The sequence below is a fragment of the Dromiciops gliroides genome, chromosome 6, assembly GCF_019393635.1.
Source record: "Dromiciops gliroides isolate mDroGli1 chromosome 6, mDroGli1.pri, whole genome shotgun sequence".
In the NCBI taxonomy this organism is placed as follows: domain Eukaryota; kingdom Metazoa; phylum Chordata; class Mammalia; order Microbiotheria; family Microbiotheriidae; genus Dromiciops; species Dromiciops gliroides.
In genome coordinates this window covers 111,010,068-111,024,496 of record NC_057866.1, presented here as the reverse complement: position 1 = coordinate 111,024,496, position 14,429 = coordinate 111,010,068, and the positions used below count along the sequence as shown (strand labels likewise).

Genomic DNA, 14,429 nt, shown 5'->3' with positions numbered 1-14,429 from the left:
AAGGCACAATTAGCAGCCACCAGCATCAAGAAGCAGAGAGCTTGGAATAGAGTATTCCAGAAGGGAAAGGATCTAGAATTACAACCAAAAATAATGTGTGTGGCAAAACTGATTATAATCTTACAGGGGGAAATGAATTATGAATGAATTAGAGAACTTCCAAGCATTCCTCATGAAAAGAGCAGTGCTGAATAGAGAATCTGACATGTAAATATAGGAGTCAAGAGAAGAATAAAAAGGGAAACATGGGAGATATTATAAGGAACAAAAAAAGGTTCAGCTGTTCAGTTGTTTATATTCTTATATTGGTAAATGATACATAGAGTTCCTCAGAACTTTATCATGACCAGGGCTCAAAGAGGGAGTTTAATTAGACAGAGGGCTTGAGTGTGATTCTGTTGTGTTGGAATGATCTCAAAAGAAAAAATAGAATGACAGGAGAGTAATGCATTGGGAAAAGGAGAAAGGTAAAGAACAGAAGAAATTATCCTACTTAAATGGGATGCACCAAGAAGAGTTTATTCAATAAGGATGGAATAGAGGAGGAGAGTATACAATACTTGAATCTCAATTTCATCTGAACTGTTAAAGGAAGAAACAATACATATAAATACACAGTTGGGTCCAGAAACACGTTTTAATGCAATGACAAATAGGAAAGTGAGACATTAAGGAAAAGGGAGAGAAAAAATAGAGGAGCCTACAACCTAATAGGGGAGGGAAAAAGCAAGGAAATATGTACAAACAAGCTATAAATAGGATAAATAGGAAATTGTCAAGAAGAAAGGAGGTAGAATTAAGAGGGGATGGAAATGGCTTCCTATAGAAAGTGGGATTTTATTTGTGATTTGAAAGACACCAGGAAGAGATGAAGAGGGAAAGCATTCCAGGCATGGGAGACAAGACAAAGTAAATGCCGAGAGCCAAGAGATAGAATAGCTTGTTTGAGGAAGAGCAGGAGACCAATGACATTGGATTGAAGAGTATGTGGCAGGGAGTAAGGTATAAGAAGACTGGAAAAGTAGGCAGGGGTTAGGTTAGGGTTAACAGAGGTTTTTGTACTTTGTTTGAGACAAACTCTAAAGTGTATGGAAAAGAGGGTGACATATTTGGACCCAAGCTTTAGAAAAATCACTTTGGCAGCTGAATGGAGGATGGATTGGGGTAGAGACAGACTTGAGGCAGACAGACTGACCATTAGGCCGCTGCAGTTGTCCAAGTATAAGTGATAAAGGCTGGCACCAGAGTTATGGTGGTGTCAGAGGAGAGAAGGAGGCATATTTGAGAAATTTTGCAAGGGTAAAATCAACAGGCCTTTGCAAGAAATTGTATATGGGGTGCAAGATGTTTGTGTGTGTGTATACACACATATACATACATACATACATATATAGAAATGTCAAGGCAAACACTTCAGTTGTGAAACTGAGGGGCTGAGAAAATTGTGGTGCCCTTGACAGTAATGGGGGAATTTGAAAGGATGGAGGGTTTGAGGGGAAAGAGAAAGAGTTCAAATTTGGACATATGGCATTAAGATAACTACTGTACCCCCAGTTTTAGGTGTCTGAAAGGCAACTAGAGATGAGATTGGAGGTTGGCAGAGAGATTTAGGGCAAGAAAGATAGATCTGAGAATCATCAGCATAGAGATGGTGACTAAATCCATGGGAGCTGATGAGATCACTGAGTGAAGTAGTATAAAGGGAGAAGAAAAGAGGTGACAGAATAGATGTGGGACCTGAGGCACATCTATGGGAAGAGGATCCAGTAAAAAAGACTAAGAAGGAGTGGTCAGATGGGTAGGAAGAGCACCAGAAGAGAATGGAGAAAGAGTATCAAGGAAGAGGGTGTGATCAACAGTGTCAGAATTGGGGGGGGGGGGGGGAAAGGTGACTTCCTAACCAGCGAAGAAGAAATAAAAACGATGATCAGGAACCATTTCTTCTTATATTTCCTATAAATAAAACTGACAATCTGAGTGATATAGAAAAATATATACAAAAATACAAAGTGCCCAGATGAACAGAACAGGAAGTAAAATGTTTAAAAATTCATCTCCATTGGGCAGCTAGGTGTCTCAGTGGATAGAGCACCGGCCCTTTAGTCAGGAGGACCTGAGTTCAAATTTGACCTCAGACACTTAACACTTACTGTCTGTGTGACCCTGGGCAAGTCACTTAACCCCAATTGCCTCACCAAAAACAAACAAAAATTCATCTCCATTAAATTCCTTGTCTTTCTGGAGCTAAGGGGGAGTTAGAAATAGTATGTGTGTTTCTAATGTTTTTATATAAACTCCATTACCCAGCCACCCTTTTTCAGTGTGATTCTGAAGAGCCAAACTCCTTTACAATCTTTCTCCTTCCAGTCTCTGAGGAAGTCTTTATTCCTCACTTTCTATGCTCTCCCTCAATATCATTCATTACATTAGTAGCAAACTCTGGTCCTTTGATTTCCTACAATTCTTCCAGTCCTCCCCCATGCTTTCCTTGCTTTCCACACTTGTCAGGCTTGTCACACACAGAATGAAGCAGATTTGTTCTTAACTTGGATGTTTATTGAATACACATATTAGTCCACACAGAAAGTGCCCGTGTTCCATCCAGGCAGCAAAGAGGGTGGGGCTGAGGAGGGGAAAAGAGGAGGGAAGAAGTCAGCTCAGTATTTGGGGTCCAGACCAGGTGGCCTGAAAAAATTGGGGTCTCTGCCACTCCTGCCCCATTCATTTGCAAATTGGTCTGCCCGGGAATCCTCCACGCCCCTGCCACTGCTGCCACCCTGGAAGAATTCTCGGCCATCACTGAAAAACAGGAAAGCAGGAAAAAAAGATGTCAACAAGTTGAATTCCAAAATCCTATCCTGGACAACTAACTCTCTTGGGACTCTTCTCCTCGCCTGCCTTTCTGACATTTGGCATATGGACAACTAGGACAAGAGTATTTCTATACAAAGAATCTGTGTGGCATCAGAGACAGGACTGGACTTAGAGTTATTAGGACCAGCTTACAACTCCTGAGGCTGATGTTTGCTACTTACTGAGTCATTTAAACCCTGGGGGTCTCAATGAGCTCATCTGTAAAATGGACATAAAAAGATGTCATAACATCCCTCCAATAGAGATTATGAGTACTAAGTTCTTTATAAATCTTAGAGCCTATAGGAGCATGAGTAGTTATTAATGCGTGGAGAGAGGCCTGTGGGCTGATGCTCTTCCATCATACTCTCAGAAAAGGGGCTCAAAGATTCACATCCTGACTTCGCCTCTGGTATCAAAGTGTCAGAACTGTTCATTCTAGCTCTATTGACAACAATATCCCAGTCCCTGCTGCTGGCTGTGTCAATCAGGCAGTTTGAGGGGTTGCTCTGCAGGTCTTTAGACTGAGAGATATAGAAAGAAAGAGAAGGAAATATAATCCTCAGGGTGAGTTTTTCCCTGGTTTCATCTCTGAGTTATCAAAGAGCTCAGAGATGCGCTCCACTGTCAGGGGTTTACCTGATCACTTTAGCTGCCCAAGCCCCACCAGGTCCCCTCTGGGCAGCATCATAATTTCCACGGGCATGAAAGTATTTGTCTGAATTTTTATAATTGGCTTCACGCATGTCCCTGTAGGCTCTCCACATGTCCCCAGCACCTAGAAGAAGACTATGTTAAGTCTGGTGGACCCAGTGGCATAAACCCAGTGGCAGATGGCATTCTTCTGCTGATTTAAAGACTGATCTTCCTGGGCAGAGTACCTCTTCCTGGTACTCATGGAAATACCATGTTACCTATGTTACTAAAAAACACCTACCATTTCTGACAATTAATCTGAAAATACAACTCAAAATTTGTCATTTCTTCCCCCTTTTAAATATTGATCAGTATCCATCTGTGGTTTTTGTCTCTCCCCTTATCACAACTTGTATGGCTCATACGTGTAACTATATACATTTGTGGTTGGCCCTCCGCACACCCAAACCATACCACTGCCATTGCTCAGGTACAAGGTTCTCAAGGTTCTCTTCTCTCAATCCCCCTCCTCCCTTTCCAAACCTCTGTTTTTTACAGAGAAGAGGCCTATGTTGGTGTAGAACAGTTGCCCATCCTGGTGGTCCTCTTCCTTGGGCTGGGCATCAGAGCACCACACCATGTGGATGAGCTCATATATGGATGCCACCAACTCCTCAAGCACTGAAGTTCTGGCTTAGACTGTCCAGTCTAGACCTTCTTAATGGGGAACTTCTGGTGGGAAACTCCTTCACAAGGATTGGCACTTGCTCTAGACTTTAGAGTCTTGGAGAAGTGTCTGGGTACTCAAAGTCTAAATGATTTGCCCAGTGTCACAGAGCCGGTGGTTTCAGAGGCAGAATATGAATTCAGGGCCTTTGGATTTGGAGACCACTCTCTATCCCTTGCACCACACTGCTATTCCACTTGGTAAGACCTAAGGCATATTTATCTTTGTATATTTCTTAGGGAGTGCCAGTTTCAAGTGCAAATCTGCCTTCCATTCATACTATATCTATAGGACAGGCAGTTTAGGGAACTCATCCCAGCTTGGATGGACCTTACCTTGACCAGCCTGCTTCACAAATCTTGCAGAATCAAAAAGCCACTTCTGGCTCTTCACACAGAGGACCAAGGAGAAGAGGAGAAAGATTGTAGTGAACTTCATCGCGTCATATGGGCTATATTGTTTAGGAAGGAGATGATTAGGGAGAGACAACAATGCTGATCACTTCCCTGTTGACAAATTTTAAGACCAATGAGCCTACTTCCTAATTTTCTTTTGGTTTCATTTAAATTCCTATTATTTGGCATTTGAAAGATCTAGAAGCACCTTATGGCAAATCCCTTCTCACTCACCACCACCCATTTTACCAACCATCACGAGCTAGTTCTGAGGTAGAGAAGACCTGTCTCTCTTAGGCTTTGTTCCCCATTTTGTACTCTCCAATAGAGGCTCATTGAATCATTTGGCATGTCATTTATCAAGTGTCATCTTCTGCTAATGCTAAGGAATCATGAAACATGGTTCCTGCCCATAAGAAACTTTGAATCAAGTTACAAAAAAAGGATCGCTTAAGAAAAGAGGAGAATTCCTCAATGAGATGGGAACTCACCTGTGTGTTCTCTCTGTTCCTCTCTGATCCCTAGGGAAGCTGAGGGGAGAGTGCAGCTTTTGAGTGGAGGAGAGGGCTATTATTTATCCCAGTCCATCATTCAAAGGAACAAATGGGAATCCAGTTTGGTAAATAAACAATATGACTTGGGAGATTCCCACATGGGTGTTTTTCCCAGAATGACAGAAGTCATTTCATAGGGTCACCAGGTTTTTAACTTTTCCAGATTGCACAACACAAATCTTTGGTTTCTTGGCTCTTTTTTATTTGCATGTTTTCTTCAAATTTCAGTTTCCCAAATTTTAGTTAGACTTGCATTTTGTCAATACCAAACGAATAAATATCAATATGTTATCATATATAAATATCAAAATATTAGATTGTACAATTCCACTTTCCCTTTCTGCTGTTTAATTGCAGTGATTGTGGTACTTTTTATTTTGGGGAGAGGGGCCTTTCTAGTTCTTCATCCTCCAGAGGAAGAAGAACACCATGAGCTATAAGTCAGTATTTAGAAATCTCTAGTTATGGGTCATTTTTGGTAAGGACTCAGTCTCCATAGTCTGAGCCCAAAACCAAACCAACATATACTACTTGATTTCCCACTCTCTAGGACAATTGAGTATGCTCACTGGTCTACAGGATGTGCCCACTACCCCTCAAAATGTGCAGTGCCCATTCTTGAATAACTTTTTTTTGCAGGCAATTGGGGTTAAGTGACTTGCCCAGGGTCACACAGCTAGTAAGTGTCAAGTGTCTGAGGCTGCATTTGAACTCAGGTCCTCCTGAATCCAGGGCCGGTGCTCTATCCACTGTGCCACCTAGCTGCCCTGCAGTGCCCATTCTTGACTCTAATCCTTTCCTCTTATCATACCTCTGTCTGGAGTGCCTATTCTCCCCTACTTATCCAGGTCATCCTTGGAAAGCCAAGTAAAATATTCTCTCTTCCATGAGGCTTTCTATGATTGCTCCTGCTCAGAAGGATAGTTGTGGTTATTGTCAGCACCAAATTTAGTTATGGGCACCAGGACTGAGTAGCATCGTTGAGGCCAAAAAGGGCATGCGGTCATCAGAAAATCTAGTGTTCTAGGATCAAAGCTGGGAAAGGAGGAGGAAAGGAAGAGGGACACATGGGCTGTGTGTTCTAATTTAGAGCATGAATTGGAGAATAGTAAAATCAGTTCAGACAGCAGGAAGGAAGGAGGGCACTCTCCCATTCCTACACTTAGACATATCTCTTAACAATGGCCTTGTTCAAAAACTGGGAAAACATTTTTTGTAACAATTATCTCTGATAAAGGCCTCGTTTCCCAAATATATACAAAGCTGAATCAGATTTATAAAAATGCAAGTCATTCCCCAATTGATAAATGGTCAAAGGGTATGAACAGGCAGTTTTCAGACAAAGAAATCAAAGCTATCTATAGTCATATAAAAATGTTCTAGACCACTATTGATTAGAGAAATGCACATCTATCAGATTGGCAAAAAAGGAAAATGATGGATGTTGGAGAGGATGTGGGAAAACTGGGGCACTAATCCACAGTTGGTGGAGTTGTTTGATCCAGCAATGCCACTGCTGGGTTTGTATTCCGAAGACATCCAAAAAGGGGGAAAAGACCTATTCATACAAAAATATTTATAGCAGCCCCTTTTTGTGATGGCTAAGAATTGGAAATCAAAGGGATCCCCATCAGTTGGTAAATAACTAAACAAGCTGTGGTATATGATTGTGATGATATATAATTGTGCTATAAGAAATGAAAAACAGGATGATTTCAGAAAAAACCTGGAAAGACTTACATGAACTGATGCAAAGTGAAGTGAGCAGAACCTGGAGAATATTGTACACAATAATAGCAATATTGTTCAATAAAGAACTGTTAATGACTTAGCTATTCTCAGCAATACAATAATCCAAGACAATCCCAAAGGACTAATGATGAAGCATACTATCAGCCTCCAGAGAAAGAACCCATATTGGAGGGTTTTTTTGTTTTTTGGAGTTTTTTTGGGGGGGGGGGCAATGAGGGTTAAGTGACTTGCCCAGGGTCATACAGCTAGTAAGTGCCATGCGTCTGAGGCTGGAATTGAACTCAGGTCCTCCTGAATCCAGGGCAGGTACTTTATCCACTATGCCACCTAGCTGCCCCCCAAACCCATGTTGTTTGGGCACAGACTGAAGCATGCTATTTTTAACTTTCTTTCATTTTTTTCTTTTATTCAAATCTTCTTATACAAATGACTAATATGGAAATGTTTTACATAATTGCACATGTATAACCTATATCTGATTGCTTACCACCTCAGGGAGAGAGGGAGAAGGAGAGAAGGAGAAATAGATTTGGAACTCAAAACTTTTAAAAAGTGTTTTGAAGGGGCAGCTAGGTGGCACAGTGGATAAAGCACTGGCTTTGGATTCAGGAGAACCTGAGTTCAAATCCAGCCTCAGACACTTGACACTTAACTAGCTGTGTGACCCTGGGCAAGTCACTTAACCCTCATTGCCCTGCAAAAAAAAAAGTGTTTTGAAAATTGTTTTAACATGTTTTAACATGTAATTGGGGGGGGTAGCTAGGTGGTAGATAAAGCACCAGACCTGGATTCAGGAGGACTTGAGACCTAAGTTCAAATCCAGCTTCAGACACTTGACACTTACTAGCTGTGTGATCTTGGGCAAGTCACTTAACCCTCATTGCCCTGCAAAAAAAAACAATAAAATAAACATGCAATTGGGGATAAAAGTAAAAAGATGTAAAACAAACAAACAAAATGGTCTCATTCCCTAATGCTGGCTCTTCCTTTCTCCCACTTATAGAAAGACTTCAAGATGCTTCACATGCTCTTTGGTTCCCCTTGTCACTTTCAAGTCCATGTTCTAACAACTGCCTTTACCATCTCATTCTAATTCTGCGCTTTGATGACCATCCAGATCACTCTATCTTCTTTCTCTGTGACTTTGCCACCTAACTCACAGGTTTGTTCCCCTGAGATTTGAATTTCAATATTGATGAACATTCTTACACTCCACCCTCATATTTAGAAAATTAGACATCAGTTTCAAATAGGTAATTTTGACCAGATTAGTTACTTCTCTTTACATTCCTGTGCAATTTTATTTTCTAAACATCATAAACCAATAGTGTGTTTTAATGAAAAGGTTTTTGTTTTTGCCAATACCAGGTACATTTGGGGGAGGGTACATTTTCAATTCTCTGGTTTATTGCCTTAATGCAGATAACCTGTAAACGTCATTATTTCAGAGAGCCTGGATTCCTGTTGACAATATCTCTTTCAGAGTTCTGGTTCACTAAGCCCAGGGAATTAATAGGTTTATTTCAGATCAATGGAAGCAAACAGAAAGAAAATAATCATTTATAGATGTTTCTGGTTAATATAATTTGGGTTACTTTTCTGCACAATATTAAACTGACGTTGCTTTATAAACACTATTTGGTCTTGATGGATAATTTTGGGATAGGCTATTAGTTCTATTTGGCAGCTAATCAATATGTTTAATCAACATTTTTATAATCAATAATATTGGCCTATCATTTATACATTTTCTGTCAGATGATGATATGTCAAAGGATGATGTCCCCAGATTTCAGTCTTTTATCTACATGTTTTCTTTTATTGGTGCCCATTACTGAGATCTAACTGATCTTACTTTGGCTTTGTCCCTTTCCTGAAATGGAATTGTTAAGATTTACTCTAACTCCAGCCTGGGCCAGTATGCATTCATGCCCAGAACTGGAAGACTGCCACAGTAAACCTTGAGTTTCATGTCCTACATGAAGAAATGGAATGAAATGTTTGTCTTTTGCAAGCATAGCCCAAGGGCAGCCAGGATCCTTGGACAGGACTTTTCAGAAGTGAATGAGTGAGTGACCCTAGCAAATGCAGTTGCTTGCAGAGGTGTGGTGGGTTTTTTTCTTTCAGCTGAAAACTCTACCAAATCACTTGGAACTTGTTTGAGGATGAAAAAAGAAATAAAATAAAATTCCGACCCTATGAGCTAAGTTAAAAACGTTAAGAGACAGAGTGATGTTTTGTTCTGATATGAAACATACACCAGGATAGGTGACAAGAGAGTTACTGGAAAGAGTTGCTTGGTCAGTCTGGAATGACAGCTAAGGTATTTATTCAACACACAGGACAATTAGGGTCCTTGCAACATTCTAAAACCACACAAGTGTCCATTCCACTATGGTGTGTCCAGAACATAATACAATCAACTCAGAAAGAAGTCTTTCTTTTGAGAAAAACAAAAGGAAGATAATCAAAGAAGGGAGAGGACCATGGCTTGGGATGAATATGAAAAGCAGAAATGATAACTGACAGCAGAGAGAAAATGGAGATATTTAAATGGGGTTTTTTGGTTGTGTTTTCTGGTAAGAATTATGATCTTTGGATAGGGACTTTTGATGCATTTAAACTACACGGCCTTGTTGAACTACATCCCGAAATGCTGAAATAACTGAGAGTTGGGATTGTTTCGAAAGTTCAAATAAGATAAAAGAGTATTGGAGCAGGGTAAATGGTGTGCATATTTTCTTTAAAGGGAAGAGAGTGGGTTCTGTGGACCATATGTGGCAGGGATACCTGCTTCAATTCCTGAAAAAATGTTAGAACATATTATTAAAAGGATGGCTAGTGAACATCGAGCAGAAGCAGAAGGCAAATGTATCTACTGTGGCTTCATTAAGCACAGGTCATGTGCTGGATTAACTTCCTTTTCTTTTTTTTCAGTTGGCAAACCAGGGAAACACTGTAGACTTTAGCAAAGCATTTGACGAAATCTTTGATGCATTTCTTGTGGATGGGCTTGCCAATAGTAATGTGACTGGAGCCTAGTGATCACCATTAATTTTTCTTTCTTTCTTTTCTTTTTTTTTTTTTTTGCAGGGCAATGAGGGTTAAGTGACTTGCCCAGGGTCACACAGCTAGTAAGTGTCAAGTGTCTGAGGCCCGATTTGAACTCAGGTCCTCCTGAATCCAAGGCCAATGCTTTATCCACTGTGCCACCTTGCTGCCCTGACCATTAATTTTTCAATGAATATCTTGAAGGATGGTTTCTAGTGGAATAATTTTGGTATCTGGGCTTCTCTATTTGCTATTTCACATTTTTACTAACCACTCTGATACAGCATCCTTTTTGTATTGGCATCAACAGATTAACAGAAGCTATGAGGAAATTCCTAAATCACTAGTTGACAGAGTTAGATTTAAAAAGATCTTGGCGTTTCCTTGACAGAGTCAATCAAATAAGATTAAATGTAAGAGAGTTAAAAAACACTAAGAGGCACAGATTGCAAGATGTTTGTTTGGAAAAGATCTGAAGGTCTGGCAGTTGATTTCAGTGGACTGGAAGCTCACATGTATGTATGTATGTATATGTGTGTGTGTATGTAAATACACACAGAGACAGAGATTCAGAGAGAGAGAGATACAGAGAGAGAATAAACAGTTCTTTAAAATGTACTCCCAAGCCAAGAAGTGAGGAATCTGTGAACTATGAGATTTAAAATTCGATACAAGAGCATTAAACTCCCCTTTAACCTTTCCCTTATTTATCTCCCTGACCAGTAAGTGGAAGAAGCCTCTGATCTTTAGTTAGAGCTTTTATTGTTTGGAAATTACAAGGTGATGTTGATTAGAGAGATAGGAAAGTAGAAATACAAACAAATAGTCTTAGATCTAAGCTTAGTCTATATTCCGTATAGAACTCACCAAAACCCGTATAGGATTTACCAAAAACCCAAGGCCACCTCTGAAGCTGAGCAGACACACTGGCGGTTTGTCACGGTCTCCTCCCTGAAAGGGTGGTCCTTCAAAAAACTGGCGTCTTTCCGTTATCGCTAACCAACTGTTAAAAACCTTCATTTTTTTTTTTACCACAGAAGCATAAACAAAAACTTCCTCATAGTTTATTCTTAATGATTTCCCCTCACCTCATTCACATGCTAGGGTAGAATTTACAGTCATACTCAACAAAAAATAAAGAACAAACATTTTATTTAAGTGAATGGAGCTTTTTAAAATTGCACAAAGAACAATCCTATAAAGGGGATAGAATTATTTATTACTTTTTATTTATTTTATCTTATTTTTATCTATTTTTATTTTTCCCTTTTATTTTTACATTAATACATATTTATGAAATAAAACAAGCATTTCCATGATATGGTACAATAAGAAAGATGAACATGAAGCTGCACGACTTGCTATTCAAATATACAACAAAATTATCATGTAAATTTCTTTTTTTTCCTTCTTTTTATTACCCTCCCCCTACTCCACCCTAGAGATGGCTACCATTAGACACACACACACACACACACATATAGATATATGGATATATATGCATGTATGTATACATATCAATATGTAAAATTATTCTACATATCTGTTTATCAGTTCTTTCTCTGAATGCAGATAACATCTTTCTTCATATGTCCTATAGAGTTAATTTGGGTATTTATAATAGTCAAAATAGCTTATTCACTCAAAGTCATTCTTGAAACAATATTGTTGTTATTGTAAACAATGTTCTCTTCATTCTGCTCATTTTGTTCTTTATTATTTCTTGCAAGTCTTTCCATGTTTTTCTAAGATCTTTGAGCTCATCATTTCTTACAGCACAGTAGCATTCCATCACTATCATATACCACAACCTGTTCAGCCATATATATTCCATAAAGGGGAACAGCCCTCTCTCACTTAAATCCAGTTCACTGCAAGTCATGACATCACCCCGATGTCATGGTCCTCTTCGAGAATGAAGGACAAACTACAATACAGTACAATAAAGGGGATAGAATTCTAAGGAAAAAATGTCCCTGAAAGTAGATAAAAAGAAGGGAGGAAGAGATGAGAGAAGGTATACTCAGTCCATTGCTTTTGTACTTGAGGAATAAGTCCAGGGGAAGCTAGGTGGCTCAGTGGATAGAGCACCAGCCCTGGATTCAGGAGGACCTGAGTTCAAATCTGGCCTCAGACACTTGACACTTACTAGCTGTGTGACCCTAGGCAAGTCACTTTACCCCAATTGCCTCACCAAAAAAAAAAAAAAGAAGAAGAAGAAGAAGGAATAAGTCCAACCCCTTTGCTGGTGGCCTGTCTACCTTCAGTAGATGTCTGATCTCTCTGTGCTCTCTTTAAAGCCAAAGCTGTAATCTCCAACTCCCTTTTCCCAGAAATCTATCTTATTCATTCCTGGAAGTTTGTGAGAGGGTTTATAATTCCATTTTTAGCTATATAATCCTAGGTTTGATATGGACTAGGCTCAGTGGCCTTTGAGATCCCTTCCAATTCTGATATTCCATTTCTATTTGATTCCTTAAGACTTTGATACAGTAGAAGTGTAAGACACACCTCCCATCCTCATAGAGTTGGCAATCTCTTTGGGAGAAGAGGTAAATCGTCATCATACAATGAATGGTCATCATGAATGTTCACTGCTGAACTTCCCTGGCAATGGGAGATTCAGCTCTGTTGTGGAGTATGACTCATGGTCCACATTTTTTCCTGTTTGCTCATTTTCCCAGCCTACTTCTTGACTGTTAAACTCTTTGTTAAAGTGGAGCACTGCTTCCAGCGTGGAGGGTGCACTGTCACAAGTTTCAGGGGGTTTGTGCGGCTGTTTTCAGAGATACTTCTAGGAATTTGTACTACTTTCCAAGGTAGTATGATTTAAGGAGAGGTATGTTTATTACTCTCCTGGCCTGTACTGTAGTCTACAAGCAACCACAGGACTGCTTTTCTGCCCTGGAACTATGAACAGAGTCCTGTTCCACTGTGGCTGCAAGCTCCAATAGGCTTGTGCTCCTCCCCACCTGGGACTGCTACCCAAGACTGTGACCTGTATGAGTATGGGCAAAGCACCAGGGTCCTGCCTCAGTGCTAGTAAAGAGATCCCTCTAATCTCCTTCTGGCCAATTGTTTGACCCACCTACCATCTGTGGGCTGAGTTCCAGAAGCAGTTGCTGCTGCTGCTGATTCAGAGGCTCCCAGGGCCTGCTCCTGGTGTGCTGGGGCTGCATGGGGCTGCGCTCTACTCTCACCTGGGCACAGCAGACCTTTCCTGCCAACCTTCTAAGTTGTCTTTGGCTGGAAAATTATTTTGCCCTGTCTTTTTGTGGGTTCTGGTGCTCCAGGAATTGTCTTATGGCATTATTTGAAGGTATTTGGGGAGAGCTCAGGCAAGTCACTGCCTTTCCTCAGACACCTTTGCTCCGCCCTCCCAAAGTGTGACTTGTGTTGCTCTGACTGAGTGCTTAGAATGAGGTCTTGTTGCTCAGATCACCTCTCACATGTACTCTTTGTTCTGGCTCTGCTGCAGTCCAGGGGCTGAACCTGACCCATGAAAGGTATGGGAGAAAGGAGATATACCATATGAAGCATACCATACTGAAACCTGGGCCCCACACAACCCTAAGAAACATGGTGGGCACAATACCAGACCACCACAGATGATCTTCTTGGATCTCTAAGTACCATTTCTTACCCCTGTCCCATACACCGAGTCACACAGAATAGGTTAACCAGGCCAGTGCATACCAGCACTGAGGTGCTCGAAATGCCAAAAGGCTGAAATATAGTATCTGTCTTTCTTCAACTACACCTGGAGAGAGTCCTTGACATTCACCTCTGACACTCGGACCCAGCCATGTTGTTTCACATCAGGGCAAGTTAGGAAGGTTACTTAGGGAAGGGGAGAGATCCTGCAGTCTGGAGTAATCAGAGAAGGCCTCATGGAGGAAGTGGCTTATCTATTGAATCATGAAGCACATGTTTTACATAGGTAGATGAGAGGAAGCTTTCCATACCAGATAAAAGCCATGAGTCAAGGCTCAAGCATGACTGAAAACCAGAAAACAAATAAAGTTTAATTCTGTAAGCTTTGCCTAAACCTGGTAACTTTTCCTGGATATGACCATGGTTCAGTCACTACCTCTTCAGGCCTCAGTTTCTTAATCTATAAAATAGAAATAAAATGTACTTCATGAGGTTGTTGTGAAGCTTAAATAAGAGGTATGCATTAAATGCTTTAAAAAACTATAAATAACAGGGCTTTAAAAAAACAGAATTACTCACAACTAAGCCAAGCCCAGTCCCCATAGGTTGGATATAATGGTGCATAGAGACTGCAGTGTCAGTGCCATGATTATCTGATTTGTTAAGTTAACCAAATTTGTTTTTTTTCTTATCATGGCACTGAATGTGGAAAAAATTGTGCAAATAGGAAAACCTGCCAAAATACCCAAATTGGACATTTTGCAATCTGGGGAAATGATAGATTTTGTTTCTTGGCACTTATTTCTA

At 40.3% G+C, this 14,429-nt stretch overlaps 1 protein-coding gene across 1 annotated transcript; it reads right to left on the bottom strand.

Moving 5' to 3' along the window:
- Window positions 1–2,534: 2,534 nt before the first annotated feature.
- Window positions 2,535–5,257, bottom strand: LOC122730487 (serum amyloid A protein-like). The gene is made up of 4 exons (XM_043969625.1): window positions 5,103–5,257; window positions 4,552–4,667; window positions 3,493–3,631; window positions 2,535–2,799 (listed from the first exon to the last, which is right to left on the bottom strand). Exons 2-4 carry the CDS (start codon window positions 4,652–4,654, stop codon window positions 2,658–2,660), a joined length of 384 nt encoding a protein of 127 aa, XP_043825560.1. The 5' UTR covers window positions 4,655–4,667; window positions 5,103–5,257; the 3' UTR covers window positions 2,535–2,657.
- Window positions 5,258–14,429: the final 9,172 nt, after the last annotated feature.